This window comes from Mobula birostris, chromosome 5, assembly GCF_030028105.1.
Source record: "Mobula birostris isolate sMobBir1 chromosome 5, sMobBir1.hap1, whole genome shotgun sequence".
NCBI classification, from domain to species: Eukaryota; Metazoa; Chordata; class Chondrichthyes; order Myliobatiformes; family Myliobatidae; genus Mobula; species Mobula birostris.
In genome coordinates, this window is record NC_092374.1 from 55,715,831 (window position 1) to 55,732,100 (window position 16,270).

Sequence of the window (16,270 nt, forward strand, 5' to 3'; positions counted from 1 at the left end):
GGAAGTGGAATAAGATGAGGAACTACAACAGGAAGCTTTGAAATCCCTGCATTTTGTCTGCAAAAACTAATCTGCTAGAGGAACTCAGTGGGTTGAGTAGCATCTGTGGGGGTGGGGGAGGCAGAAAATGATCTGTTTCAGGTTAAAACCACGCATTCAGGACCTGAAACATCAATAATTCCCTTCCTCTTATAAATGCTGCTTGACCATTTGAGTTTCTCCTGCAGATTCCATGTTAGTCTAGATTCTAGCATCTGTAGGCCCTAGTGTCTTCACTTCTTCCTCAGTGTCTCTTAATGGGTTAGTAGTGAGTGCTAACATTATCCTCTGTACCACTAGCAGTCTTCATTATCTTCCCTCCGCATTGACTCTATTCGAATTCCACTTTGACAACAAAGTAGTGCAAGGCAATACAAATATACCATCTAACCCACTTTTGCAATTGTACTTAATAATGCACTTAAAATTACATGAATCAATAATGCCTTTCCTTTGTGCCTGAACTTGATGGGGTTTTGCCAGTGCCTCTGTGCAGTACAGAGTGAGTCACAGAAGGCTATTGACAGCCTAGTTAAACAGTTTGAGCAACAGCTTGGGTTGACATAAAACATCAAAAGCAGTGGCAATACATCCAGGAGAATTACATTCAACCTAGCAGATCAGCCAAAGGGTGCTTCCTAGATCCGCAGCCACCATCCCATGCAATCGTGGTTTGTTGCTGAAGAACAAACTGATGACTGCTGTGTTAGAAGCACTTGTGAGTAGTAGGATTCGGAGATGTTGTAGCCTCGGATTTTACTACACAATATGAGGTTCCGCTGCAGTACTTGGATCATTGCTAAAAGATGTCAGTCCTGTGATATCACCTTCATTCGCTGCAACGTTCCTACCAAAAGTGTGCTATTGGTGACAATATCTCCATTTTGATTTTTTAAAATGGGCTTCAAACTAAGCACAAGCCCTGCCCTAAAATGGTGCTGGACTTCTCCATGTTCTTTAATATTCAAGTGCATTCTTTCCAGTCTATGTGAGAAACAAAAGCAGGAGTAGGCCATTTGGCCTCTTGTGTATGCTCTACAGTTCAATAAGTATTTTTAGTAGCGGAGATTTAATCTGATAATTAATAATAACAAATATTGATCTGTAGACTCATTTGTAAACATTTTGAACCAGGTGACTTATGGCAACTGAACAGGGAGCTGAGCTTGAGTTGAGGTGAGAAAACAGATTAGCCATGATTTATTGAGTGCAAAGCAAGCTCCAGAGCATGTATTACCCACTCCTGAATATATTTTCAATGCCTTACACAGCAGATTCTGGGGCAAATCAATAACTAATGGTAGTGAACTATGTAGAACCTCCATAAATAATACTAGCTGACTTTGTTACTGTAAATTAAATCTCCACTAATAAATGATTACTGTTGTCAACCTCAGTAACACCTGGAGAACTGGTGCAGGGATAACAACTTGATGCTTAGTGTCACCAAAACCAAGGAGATGATCATTGATTTCAGACGGTCTCAGCCTGAGCACACACCCCTCAGCCTCAATGGCTCCGCAGTGGAGAGAGTGGAAAACATCAAGTTCCTTGGGGTGCAGATCTCGGACAATCTCACCTGGTCCAGGAACACAACTGGGATTGTGAAACGGGCCCAGCAGAGATTGCACTTTCTGAGGAAGCTTAAACAAGCATCACTCCCCACTAACATCTTAACTACATTCTACAGAGGCGTGGTTGAGAGTGTGCTGACCTTTTGCATCACAATCTGGTACTCCAGCTGCAGTGCTGTCGACAAAAAAGCCTTGCAGAGGGTGGTTAGGGGAGCAGAGAAGGTTATTGGGGTCTCCCTACCTTCTGTCCAAGACCTCTTTCAGAGTCGATGCCTCCAGAAGACACAGTACATCATTAAAGACCCCTCACACCCTCTCCATGAACTGTTTGTTCTTCTTCCATCAGGCAAACGTTACAGGAGCATCAAAAGTAAAACCACAAGGCTACTAAACAGCTTCCTCCCACAGGCAGTCAGACTGCTAAATAGCTGCTCCACCTGACTCTGCTTTGGACACTTTTAACTTGCAGTGGACACTTATAACTGATTTTAACTGACATGTGGCTGTTGTGTTTTACTATTTATTGTTATGATTATTATTTAGTGTTGCGTTTGTTATGTTATGATTGCACTGCCCCTGAGAAACGCTATCTCATTCTGCCATGCAGAGCTGATGTATGGTTAGAATGACGATGAAGTTTTTTGAATCTTGAATCTTGAATCTTGAATCTCTTGCCACAGATGTAGTGTAGCAGTTTGTATGGCACTGTTAGAGCTCGGGGCAGCAGTGTTCAGAGTTCAATTCCAGCGTCCTTTGTAAGAAAGCAAACACGAGGAAATCTGCAGATGCTGGAAGTTCAAAGCAACACACACAAAATGCTGGTGGAATGCTGCTGGCCAGACAGCATCCAGAGGAAGAAGCACAGTCAACGTTTCAGTCCGAGACCCTTCGTCAGTCCTGGCAAAGTGTCTCGGCCCGAAACATCAACTGTGCTTCTTCCTATGGATGCTGTCTGGCCTGCTGCGTTCCACCAGCATTTTGTGTGTGGCCCTTTGTAAGAAAGTTTGTATGTTCTTCCTGTGTGCGCATGGGTTTCCTCCGGGAGACTCAGTTTCCCAGTCCAAAGATGTACCAGTTAGAAGAATTATCAGTCATTGTAAATTGTCCTGTGATTAGGCAAGGGTTAAATTGGTGGGTTGCTGGGTGGAATGGATCAGTGGGCTGAAGAGCCTGTTCTGCACTGCATCTCTAAATAAATAGTACATTACTACAGAAAAATGTTGTAAGGCTCATTATAATTTTATTTAAATATAGCAGAAAAAGGAAATATTAAAATACTGACAGAATTCAAGAGGCTTTGCCATAAGTATACAGATAAAAATCATTCTGCTTGGAAGAGTGAAGACAGCTACCCACACAAACAGAGGCACACTGAACAGATGCTTTGAAACAATATATTCCTTCATTGTAAAAGCCGTTTCATTGATTATGTCAAGAGATTTTTGGTTTCACCCCAGCTTCTGATGGGATGGAATCTCTGTCAGCACTTGGGTGCCCAATGTTGGAAGATCATTAAGAAATGGGTCAACTATTTGAATATTAAATGTGATCATGTGATCTAATCTCAGTGTATCACAGAATTTGCAGCAATACGATCATGAAATGTCCCTGTTCTCACAGAAAATGATCTAGCACCTCAGAAAAGAAATAAACACGCCCAGTGGTGCATAAAATGCACAACCTTTGAATGGTTCCTTTTACAATGAGTATGGGATTACACTCCAATGACTAGTAACAGGAGAGTTTGCAAAGTTCAGTGATAATAACGAGTCATTTTTTCACCAATAATGAAGTTGTTTTCTAGATGTGAGTATAAACACGGGGGGGGGGGGGGGGGGCGGTGTTGGAGAATGCAAAGCCAGTGGGTCTCCTTCCATGTTGATGGACTGTGAGAAACATATCCTCGATAATCTAGTTATGGCAATGGAATGTCAATGTTTTGTTCGTTGATAGATAGTTTTTGCCATTGATAATGTTATTGACAGATAATTTTGGTCATTACCCTTCCCTCATGCCTGACGCCCAAGCCTAGTGACCAGGTACTGCAAAGTTTGGAGCCTATGCACTGAGATATTGAACTGAGAAATATGGACTCCTGTCAAGGCACCATCAACGCATTGAGCTTCATGGCCCTTATGGAATGGATAGACCTCACTTTTGAATGAGGGCTATTAAAACTGTTGATCAACTGTCCAAATATTTGCCACATTCAAATGTATCCCCATTGCATAGTAAATAGTCCTGGATAGTTCCATATTTTAGACATTTCTCTTCTCTAAATGAGAATGTATTTAAACACTGCCAAGTGCAATCCGTCACTAAATGTCACAATTAGCATTGTAGCTCTTCAGAATGCTAATTATTGCTGGGAGGTATATTGTATAATACAATATACAATACAATTAGTAATGAATAATCTGGTTGCAGTTCTGTACTAACACAATTTCACTCAAAGATCCATGACATAGTCAGTGAATGGTGGTTAGAAATATACATGCTGTATATTGGTGCACTTGCAAATTTAGTAAATAAATACTCCAGGATTACAATGTGTTCATGTTGACCTCAACATGAATATTAATAAATGGAGCATACGTAGTAATGTGGCTTGCCACGCTTGCAATTTTTCACCTGCCACTTTCCTCTTCTCTTCACCAGGACACAGTTCTTTCCTTTCTTCCTCAATGTAGGAGGGGAACCTCGCTTCCAATTTGTGAACAACACTTGCTGTCCTCCGGCCCAATCCCATTTGCCTGGCCTGATTCTGTCACTGAGGCCTGAGAATTTGAAGGAAATTAATTCATTCAGTGGATGCAAATTGCACGGATACTAGTCAAATAACTTCTATTCAATGCATAAACAATAAACGTAGAATTAAAAAATATTTACATTTATATATGGACTTATAGGAATGCAAAAAGGATTTTGACACACTATGACAATGACCAAAGCCAGACATTTATGTAAAATAAAAAGTCTGAGGCGCATGGTGGGACTTGCAACAATCTGCTTTTGCAGCAGTCTACCTTCTGCAATTTGTCAGGCACAATGTATATACCTCGAGGCAGAAAATCTGGCAAGGAGTCAGATTACCTCCTTATACGCTGTAACATTTTTACATTATTCATGTGAATTGAAGATTAGAAAAAAACTGCAGATGCTGGAAATCTGAAGCAAAAACAGGAAGTGCTGGAAAAACTCAGCAAGTCAGACAGATTCTATGGGAAGAGAAAATGTCAATATTTAAGGACTGAAAAATAAATTAATAGAATTCTGGATATTAAAGAAATCAAGGGATATGGATCATTATAGTAAAGTGGGATGGAAATTTGTCCACAATATTATTGAAATGGTGGACTGGTCTTGTATTTTCTTACAACCCAAGTCTCCCGTACAACAGGATCACAATATGGAAACACATGCATATATATACGGAGAGAAATGTTTATGTTGAAGGATACATTACAACCACATTGAATGTCATTGAATTTTTTTTATCAGTGTTTTCTGAAATACATTTTTTGCAAGAAAATTGACTGGGCAGCTCTTTGTATGACATAAGGAAGCAGTTAAAACAGAAATAATAGAACCTAAATCTGTCATGACATTGTTCATTCTATAAGTCAGATAAAATATATGGTTGACTGAATTGGGAGTATTCAACAAGACTGCTGAAGAAAAAGGATGTTATAAGGATTGCTCAAAACCATTTAACTGTGAATCCAGTAAAATGACAGTGCAGAGTATGCTAATAAAGACCGTTGGTGCTGAGTTAATGATGTCTGAGAGAAAATTAGTGTCAGATTAATGTCTGCCAATCAAGAAGAACTGAAAGGTCTCACATCTTTCTCAACAAAAGACACAATCAGTTCCCTTCCACCACCACCCTCCTCTATATGGCCAGAACTGGTCCTCACTAGACACTAGAATACTACAGCATAGTACAGGCCCTTCAGCCCTCGATGTTGTGCCGGCCCATACATTCCTAAAATAAAAGTACTAAACCCACAATACCCCGTAACCCTCTATTTTTCTTTCATCCATGTGCCTGTCCAAGAGGCTCTTAAATACCCCTAATGTTGTAGCCTCCACCACCATCCCTGGCAAGTCATTCCAGGCACCCACAACCCTCTGTGTAAAAAACTTACCCCTGATATCTCCGCTAAACTTCCCTCCCTTAACTTTGTACATATACCCTCTGGTGTTTGCTATTCGTACCCTGGGAAACAGGTACTGGCTATCCACACTATCTATGGCTCTCATTATCTTGTAGACCTCCATCAAGTCCCCTCTCATCCTTCTACGCTCCAAAGAGAAAAGTCCCAGCTCTGTTAATTTTGCCTCATAAGACTTGTTTTCCAATCTAGGCAACATCCTGGTAAATCTCCTCTGCACCCTCTCCATAGCTTCCACATCCTTCCTATAATGAGGTGACCAGAACTGAACACAGTTCTGTAAGTGTGGTCTCACCAGAGATTTGTAGAGTTGCAACATGACCTCTCTACTCTTGAACTCAATCCCCCTATTAATGAAGCCTAGCATCCCATAGGCCTTCTTAACTATCCTATCAACCTGTGCAGCGACCTTGAGGGATGTATGGATTTGAACCCCAAGGTCCCTCTGTTCATCCACACTCTTAAGTAACCAACCATTAACCCTGTACTCAGCCTTCTGGTTTGTCCTTCCAAAATGCATCACCTCACACTTACCCGGATTGAACTCCATCTGCCACTTTTCTGCCCAACTCTGCATCCTGTCTATATCCTCTTGTAACCTTCAACAACCTACAGCTCCATCCACAACTCCTCCAATCTTCATGTCATCTGCAAACTTACTCACCCATCCTTCGGCCTCTTCATCCAAGTCATTTATAAAAATCACAAAGAGCAGGGGTCCCAGGACAGATCCTTGCGACACTCCATTAGTCACCGACCTCCAGGCAGAATACTTCCCTTCCACTACTACCCTCTGCTTTCCTCCTGTATAAGCCAATTTTTAATTCAAACAGCCAAGGTTCCACTGATTCCATGCCTCATGACTTTCTGGATGAGTCTCTCATGGGGGACCTTGTCAAATGCCTTGCTAAAATCACAAGACCACATCTACCGCCCTACCTTCATCAATTTCTTTTGTTACCTCTTCAGAAAACTCAATTAGGCTCATGAGGCACGGGCTTCCCTTCTCAAAGCCATGTTGACTATCCTTGAGTAGACTGTACTTCTCCAAATGCTCTAGATCTTATCCTTAAGAATCCTTTCCAATAGTTTGCAGACCACCAACGTAAGACTCACCGGTCTGTAGTTCCCAGAATTCTCCCTATTATCTTTTTTAAACAAGGGAACTACATTTGCCATTCTCCAATCCTCCAGCACCTCCCCTGCAGCCAAAGAGGATTCAAAGATCATAGCTACTGCTCCAGCAATCTCACTTCCCACAGTAACCTGGGGTATATAACGGCCGGCCCTGGGGACTTATCAATCTTGATGTTTTTCAGAAGATCCAACACTCCTTCTTCCTTAATCTCCACATTGTCCAGCACACAGGCCTGTTCTATTTGGACCTCACCCTGATCAAGGTCCTTTTCACTTGTGAATGCTGAAGCAACGTACTCATTTAGGATCTCCCCAACCTCCTCTGCCTCCAGGCACATATTGCCTTCTTTATCCTTTAGCGGCCCCACCTTCATTCTTGTCACCCTTCTGTTCTTCACGTATGCATAGAACGCCTTGGGGTTCTCCTTAATCCTACATGCCAAGGCCTTCTCATGCCCCCCAAGTCCTTTCTTAAGCTCCTTCTTGGCTACCCTATATTTCTCATGAGCCCCTCCTGCTTCCTATATCTAACATATGCTTCCTTTTCCCTCTTGACAAGTTACCTCGCGTGTTTCGTCAGCCACAGTTCCCTTTGCCTACCATTTTTTTCCTTGTCTCAGTGGGACAAACCTATCCTGAACCCAGCACAAGTGGTCCCCAAACTTCCTCCACATGACTTCTGCGCTTTCACCCTTGAACATCTGTTTCCAATTTACTCTCGCTAGTTCCTGCCTCATCCCTTCATAGTTAGCTCTTTCCCATTTTGTCTGTTTTTATCCTTTTCCATAGCTATGCTGAAGCTAAGGGAGTTGTGGTCACTCTCACCAAAATGCTGCCCCGCCAAGAGGTCTGCCACCTGACCAGGTTCATTACCCAGAACTAGATCCAGTATGGCCTCTCCTCTCATCGGCCGGTCCACAAACTGTGTCAGGAATCCTCCTTGAACACACCTGACAAATTCAGCCCCATCTATCCCCCTTGCAGTCAGGAGGTGCCAGGCAATATGAGGGAAGTTGAAATCACCCATAACTACAACCCTGTATTTCCTGCACCATTCTAAACTCTGTCTGCTTATCTGCTCCTCATTGCCCCGAGGGCTATTTGGGGGCCTATAGACTACTCCCAGCACAGTGATTGATCCCTTCCTATTTCTGACTTCCACCCACACTAACTCAGTGGACACTCCCCCTGCAGCGTCCTCCCTTTCTATAGCCGTGATACTATCCCTGACCAGTAATGCTACTAGCACCCCACTTTTCTACCTCCCATCCTATTCCTTTTGAAACACCTAAACCCTGGTACCTGTATCAGCCAATCCTGTTCTTCCTCCAGCCAAGTTTCAGTAATGGCCACAACATCGTAGTTCCACGTACTGATCCATGCTCTAAATTCATCCCCTTTATTCCTTTTTTTGGGGTGCGTGCCTGTGTACATGCGAGTCTGTGCGTGTGTGTCTCCGTGTGCGTGCATGCGCGTCTGTGCGTGTGCGTCTGTGTGCGCATGCGTGCATGCGTCCGTGATGATGTCTTTTTCATGGTTTTTACAAGGTGCGGAGCGAGAGAGAGACTGTGTGGCACACCACTCCTCACACAGACATTTTCGCGGTATTTTCCCTTTATTTTATGAGGTCGAGTTGCGATCTCGACACTCAACCCAGCACGGATGGAAAGCATACTCGGGGGTGGACCCTACTGGTTTCGAACCTGGGAACCTCCGCTCTCCGGTCCAGTGCCAATGTCGTTGCGCCACCAGCCAACCCCATCCCTTTTATTCCTAATACTCCTAGTGTTGAAATAGACACATTTCAACCCCTCGAACTGGCTGCATTTTTGTTTTGTCTCCTGCCTGTCCTTCCTCACCAACTCAGAACACATAGCATCATGCCCATGTCCTTCTACCCTAATCTCTGCACTCACATTCTGATTCTCATCCACCTGCCAAACTAGTTTAAACCCTCCCCAACAGCTCTAGCAAACCTGCCCGCCAGGATATTGGTCCCTTTCTAGTTCAGTCCAGTCCCTTTCCCCATCCTCAAAAATTTCTCCTTCTTCTCCTCCCACCTTCAAGAGGTAACCAAGGGCACATGCATGGGCCCCAGCTTTGCCTGCCTTTTCATTGGCTATGTGGAACAGTCCATGTTCCAAGCCTTCTCTGCTAATGCTCCCCAATTCTTCCTGTGTCACATTGACATCTACATTGGTGCCGATTCATGCACCAATGCTAAGCTTCTCTATTTCACCAACTTTGCTTCCAACTACCACTCTGCACTTGAATTCACTTGCTCAATTTTTTTACATCTCTCTCCTCTCTCTCGGTCTTTCTGGAGACAAACTGTGTATGGTCTCCTGTAAAAAATGCTGTTTCCTTCTCTCAGTTTTTTCAACTCCACTGCATGTGTTCCAGGATGAGACTTTCCTTTTCAGGACATCAGAGAAGTCCTTCTTCTTCAATATATGAGGTTACCCTTCCTCCAGTAATGATGCTAGCCTCACCCACATGGACATCCACACTCCCCTCATCTTTCCACCACATTAACAAGGATAGAGTTCCTCTTGTCCTCACCTACTACCTCATGACCTTCGGCATCCAACACATCATTCTCTGCAACATCTGGAATGTTCAACAGGATCCTACCACCAAACACTCCTTACCTCACCCTGACCACCACCTCTGCCAACTCTCCACTTTCTGCAGGGGTCACTCCCTTCATGATTCCCTTGTCCATTTGTCTCGCCCCACTAACCTCCCTTGTGGCGAATAACCCTGCAAGTGACAAAAATCCTACACCTGCCCTTTCACCTCCTCCCTTACTTCCATTCGTGGCCCCAAACAGTCCTGCCAGGTGAGGCAACCTTGGGGTCATCTGTTGTACCTGGTGCTCCTGATGCAGCCTCTTCTACATTGGCAAAACCCGATGTAAATTGGGGGACCGCTTTGTTAAGCACCTCCATTCCATCCGGCAAAAGTGGAATCAATTCCTATCCCCATTCCTGTTCTGATATGTCAGTCCACGGCCCCCTCTTCTACCACAATGAGGCCACTCTCAGGGTGGAGGAGTAACACCTCATTTTCCATCTAGATAACCTTCACCCTGATGGCATGAATATTGATTTCTCCTTCCGGTAATTTTTTCCCCTCCCACTTCCCTCTTCTATTTCCCACTTAACTCTTCTTTTCACCCACCTATCACCTCCATCTGGAGCCCCTCCTTCCTCCCCTTCTCCCATGGTCCACTCCCTTCTCCTGTCAGATTCCTTCCTTTTCAGCCCTTGACTGTTACCAGACCCCTGGTTTCACCTATCACCTTCCTGCTAGTTCTCCTTCCCCTCCGCTCACCTTTTTATTCTGGCATCTTCTCCCTGCCTTTCCAGTCCTGAGGAAGGGTCTCGGCCTGAAACGCCAACTGTTTATTCATTTCCATGGATGCTGCCTGACCTCCTGAGTTCCTCCAGTATTTTATGGGTGTTGTGCAGATAATTGATGGTTAAGTAGGAGTTAATTATTGAATAGTTGTGAAGATTAATTAAAATACAGGAGTGAGTATTAAGTAGGCTATTAGTGTCAACTAGATAAATAGTTTATAAACTGCTTCTAGAATTTTATATTACCATGTCATTATTCTCACAAAAGAGAGTTAATTTGCCTTCTGCTGGAGCAATGACCTACTATAAAGTTAAATGGAAACCTTATACAAAAATGCAACGTGCGTGATGCTGTCACAGATGCCTAATGGGGTATAATGACATTTCACAGCAATGATTGGACAGGGAGACACCTGGTGCTGACTATTAACACTCCTAAATAGCTAGGATATGGATTTAAACCCCCAAAAAAGAGTAAATGCTATCCCAATCCAATGCCATTTTTATATCAGCAGGCAGTGCATCATTTAACTCTTGGAGAGATAGGACATGCATTTAAAAATATTTAATTTAATCACGTTGTTAGTTCTGAACTGAACAGCTGGCACGTTGGATTCCTGGGCCTAAGGCAATCCAGCAGCAAACTACTCCTTGAGGGCCAGGAGCAACAGCAGTGCTGCCATCTGGCTCTCTTGTGAAGTTTTTAGCTTGCTTCCTGCCTCTCCCTACCCAATACATACTCCTTATCCATGATCCCTAACCCCCTGTTCCATCCCTCGTTTTCCTCCTATCATCTTAGCTAACCAATGCCCTATTATAGTCCATGCTTTCCACACCCCAATCTGTGTTCAGCCCATCCTCTTCATTCAAGGTCATGCTCGACCTTACTTGAGGTCAATCTCCAGTCAGCTCGCTTCTCATGATCATGATGGTAACTCCGTTCGCATCCTTAACCCTGAGCTTTCATTGGCTTTTCTCCTGATTCTGAGTGCTATCCCAGCATTCCTCAAATTTTGTCCAGCTTATCCAATTGTGGTAACTGGAACTGCAAAGTAGAACAAGGTAATGATGATGATGAGCTCCTACTGCTAAATCAGCAGGACGTTTGTGTGACTCCACGTCCTCATCTGCTTTTGATTCTACTCACACCTTCCCTCCTCTCCATAAATATCAGGGCAATGAAGAGCACAATTGACGTAGCTCTGTACATGCTGTGTTGCTGGACGGAAACCTGGTGGCCTATCAAAGGAAGCACAGTACTATGTTACTCGTCGAGATTGTTGTAACTTCAGGGGCAGCGAAGAAGAATCCCTGTGGAAATTTTGGGGTTAATTATTATCAAAATTGAAAATTAGAGTTATATAATATTAGGAAAAATATCAATGTTGTCTCATTGGCCATCATAATCATTGTTTCCCTAGAACTCTCTCTTGCTCCATTAATTATTTTATTTTAACTAATTAAGGCAGAGGTTACAGGTAGAGGCTTGCCTGAAAATATGTGTAACCGCTGAGCTCTCATTGTGGCTCAGATACTCCAGCATTAGAGCCCACTAGACTGTTTCAGGTACAATCTTATCTCAGCTGCTGAAGAGGAAATACTGTATGGACTCAGGAATTTAGAAAATTAGCGCATGCTATCAACCAAACATTAACAACAGAACAAAGCAAGGTGTTTACATACCAATCCAAAAAGGTCGTCTTCCACTGAAATCCCACAACCACTCCATGTCCCGTTTGGAGATGACACTCACAAGGTTGCCACGGTGCCTGTTCAAAGTAGGACTTTAAGACTCGGATTCAAAGTGGATATTAACTATGCTTTAAATTTTTATTTAATGAGATGACTTTTTGCAATAACAGTTTTGCTGCTGTGTTCATTTGCAATGTCTTCCATTGCTATTGCAGGAGACACTTGGAAAGATAAAATATATTTTCATGCAAACACTGTAGTCATTGCTTAACAAATACAAGGTGTTTCTGACATGAAGTGGACCACATTTCCCAGATAACTGTCAGGAGGAGTTGCAGGCAGTGAGTAAAAGATTATTGAGAGACTTGTATGAATAATTCTAGCTGGTATTATTATCTCTTGAATATTATTATTAAGATGTCTACCAAACATTGAAAGGCCAAGATAGACTGGACATAGGGAGGAAGTTTCCAATAGTGGGAGAGTGTTGGACCAGAGGGCATAGCCTTACAATAGAACAATATCCTTTTATAACAGAGATGAGGAGAAATTTCTTTAGACAGAGAGTGCAGAATCTGTGAAATTCATTGCCACAGATGGTTGTGGAAACCAAGTCATTGGGTATATTTAAAGTGGAGGATGATGGCCTCTTGATTAGTAAGGGTATCGAAGGTTACAGGAGTAACCAGGAGAGAGAGTCTGAAAGGGAATATAAATTAGCCATGACTGAATGATAGAGTAGACAAAATAGGCTGAATGGCCTAATTTCACTCCTATGTTATATGTTCTTAAGCTATTGCAACTAAATTTAAATCAATTAGTCAAGGTAACACATTGTCTCACATCTCCTTGCAAGCTCGAGCTGCTGCAGTCCAGGTTGCCTTGTGCCTGGTGTTCAGATAGTAGCAGTGATTGTTGTGCAAAGTCCAACCAAAGGGACACTGTTTGGCATCTCGCTCCTGAAAGTAAAGATTGCTCTTAAATACTCAACTTATTGTAAATGGAGGCTCCACACCTTGTATTCTAATATCACTCTGTCAAACGTTCCTTATATTTCAAATCTATTGCAAATTTGCAATATAATTCTTAACTGAAACATTGACTGCACAAAGTTGGGGGAACTAAACTGGATAAAGCTGGAAAGGTGGTTTGTAATGTGCAGCAAAACCTAGTACATACTGATTACACTGCTGGAACTGTACTGCACATTCAGAGGAATGATAACTTGTAAGCAAGCTACCACCAATCAAACTAAATAGCACTAATTGAGTCATACGTGCATCATTTAAAGGTGAATGCAGTAAACGGAGAAGATTTCAGAGGCTTCAGCAGCTAAACGGAGATAGCGTAGCATGAGAGGGACGGGTAACATAGATTTCCTGACATAAAAGTAGGGGTCTTGGGAGACAAAGTGAAGAGAATGAGAGAGGACCTATTACCTCAAGGGGACCAACATTATCCCAAAGCTGATAGTCAAATAAAAACTAGCTTTTCAAAAGATAACTCTTTCAGTTTGGTGTGAGTTTGGATACATTTTCTGGCCTTTGGGGAAAAGGATGAGAACACCTTTGAGATTGAGAAGAGTGAGAGCTCAAAATCCCGTGGAATTATACAGCATGGAAGCAGGCCCTTCAGGTTAACCAATCCATGCCAATCAAGCCCCACATCTAAGCTGTTCCATTTACCAGTATTGGGCTGATACCCCTCTTTAAACCTTCCCTATCCATGTACCTGTGCAAGTGAAAATCTGATTGTTCCCGTATGAAATATTAAAGTCACTGCAAAATGGGGGTAAAAAACAGGGAGAACTAGTGACACTCGTGATAGGACCAATAACAGCAAAATTAATTGTGAAATCAGTCACATTGCATGCAATCAATAATATTACTGTCAGATTAAACTCCAACTTGAATGTCTGCTGGTAGTTGTGTTGTTCCTAACGTGAACTCAGACCTAACTTCACATTGCAACTACTCCACTTCACAGACAGAAAGCAAACCTTGAGTTTCAACCCCACCAATTATTACACAACTGAATGGACTATCAGCAATTCTGGGAATAATTCACTCCTGATTTTTCAAATGTGCATCAACCTGAATGCAGATTTTGGCAAAAAAAGTATTAATCTATTTACTATTTGTGGTTATAAAATTCTCTTAGAAGCTCTCAAGAAAAATGCCGAGTTTGATTACCCAAATTATAAAGATTATTGACTTCACTTCAGTTTTCTCCATTAATCAACACTGATGTAATGGACTCCAGCGATTCAGTGCTGCTTTTCCAGGTGAGTAATGATATGGTAAGACATGGAGAAGAGAGTAAAGTTAAAGGTTCTGCTTGGAATTGAACTTAATATATAAAATACACTAATAGTTGCACATAAAAATACCATATTAATAAAAGAAAAAAAAATCTTCTTTGCACCACCTCAAAGCCCTTTGTAAGCTTATAGGAACATGTTTGATTTAGTGACAGTTAGTGACAGTCTGAGTTCCAAACAATTTGTGGAAATGTGAACAGATGCCTGCTCAAATGATTTTAAGAAACGGCAATATCCCAGGAAAGGTATATACATAAATCACCAATTTTTGTTCTACAGAACAACCAGAGTGTGGATCTTAGAACCATTTTCTTAACAGGAACTAATGGACAATTGGATATAGGCTAAAGTTAAATCCAATTTTGTCTCTTCCTGGTGGTATTATTTTTAAAAGAGCACTTCAAGTCCCCATCATACCTCATATGTTGGGTTCCAAGACTTCCATGAAACTCCATCACATCGAATCATTTTCTGCTCACTTTCATCATAATACAGGAGGCCTTTGAAGGCTGGAGTGCACCGCTTTCCAAAAGCAATGGTAGGGTAGTCCTGAAAAGAGCCGCACTATTACTTTCAGTTGTTAAGAAAGGGAAAGATATTTCAGAAATTGAGTTGGAAGATTGTTGATAACGAGCAATGACTTCCTGGTTGTAAGATGTACCACAAAGAAAACTGGGACACTCAACAATTATTTTCTTTGCATGCTGGAAATTCTGTTGCATAAGTTGCATAACTGCATCGAATAAAAACTGGATAATGCTGGAATTGGTTTGCACTGCAAGAGTCAAAGATGGTGTCAAGCAACAAGTGACAGAACTTGGCCACATTCAACTGTATTGCATATAGTTTTTAAGTCCTTGATGTTTTCAAATATGCAAAAGAGCTATGTAGACTTAACCATCCTTACATTAATAGTGCAAATTCCTATCATCAGTTTCTCACTGCCTTTAGCTAACCCACAGATCACACTGTAGCACGATAACTCCACGTTCTCCAGAAGGTGTTCACTCATTCGGAGGGTCACTGCGGCGGGATTAACAACAATCATGCATTTACTCAGACAGTCGTACGTATGTGGATTTGGATACAATAGTTAAGTTTTCAGCAGGTTACTCACATGTCTTTAATTGGTAATTGGAAATATGTTTAATATTGTCATGTACCAAGGCACAGTAAAAAGCATGATTCGCTTGCCTTCCAGACAGATCGGTCCATATGTAAGTAGTACAAAAGGAAACCAGAATGCAGAATATAATGTTACAGTTAAAGAGCAGGTACAGTGCAGGGAAACAAGTAAATTGCAAGGGCCTTGATGAGGCAGATAAGGGCCCTATACAGAATAATGCTGGAGAGAAAGCACTTAACATGTGTTATACTAGCAGGTATCCCAGCCACACTTTGCAGGCTTGTAAAGTGTATGGTGGAGTCTCTCAAGTCTACAACAAGCATTTGTGATGACACTTTTCTCCATGGAAAGAGTAACACAATTGCAGGACATCATGCAAAATTGCACCAAGGCGGCGCATTTGATAATTCTTGGCCGTAAGCCTGGTCCCTCATTACTAGCAAAAAGAGTGCAGCGAGTTCATAGAGGGCATAAAAGTGAGGGGTTTTCTTCAGCCATTTGCCCTCCCACTCCCTGCCACATGCTGGGGTAAACAACATGCTGAGAAGGGAGTGAGAGCAGCCAGTGGTCATGGTCTGAAATATAGGCAAGAGCGGGGATGAGGTCCTGCAAAGGGATTTTAGCCAGGAGGTAGAAAGTTAAAAAGTACGATTTGTGGAGCTGTAGTTTTATGATTACTACCCACACCATGTGTTAATGAGGTGAGAAATAGTGCAGTTCAATATGTGGCTAAGGAGCTGGTGCTTCAGATTTATGGATCATTGGGCAGATGGGATTTGTACAAACAAGCCAGATTGCACATGAACTGGAGGTGAATCAATACCCTCGCTGAAACGTTTGTTAGT

At 42.3% G+C, this 16,270-nt stretch overlaps 1 protein-coding gene across 3 annotated transcripts in view; it reads right to left on the bottom strand.

The window, feature by feature from the left end:
- Positions 1-2,831: 2,831 nt before the first annotated feature.
- frem1a (Fras1 related extracellular matrix 1a) overlaps positions 2,832-16,270 on the bottom strand; it is a 179,769-nt gene continuing 166,330 nt past the window's right edge. For all 3 annotated transcript variants that reach the window (XM_072258037.1, XM_072258035.1, XM_072258036.1), the window contains 4 exons: positions 14,717-14,848; positions 12,823-12,938; positions 11,971-12,056; positions 2,832-4,390 (listed from right to left, as the gene is read on the bottom strand). In XM_072258037.1, the coding sequence (XP_072114138.1) occupies positions 4,191-4,390; positions 11,971-12,056; positions 12,823-12,938; positions 14,717-14,848 (534 nt within the window). In that variant the 3' untranslated portion in view covers positions 2,832-4,190. The remainder of the gene's footprint in view (positions 4,391-11,970; positions 12,057-12,822; positions 12,939-14,716; positions 14,849-16,270) is intronic.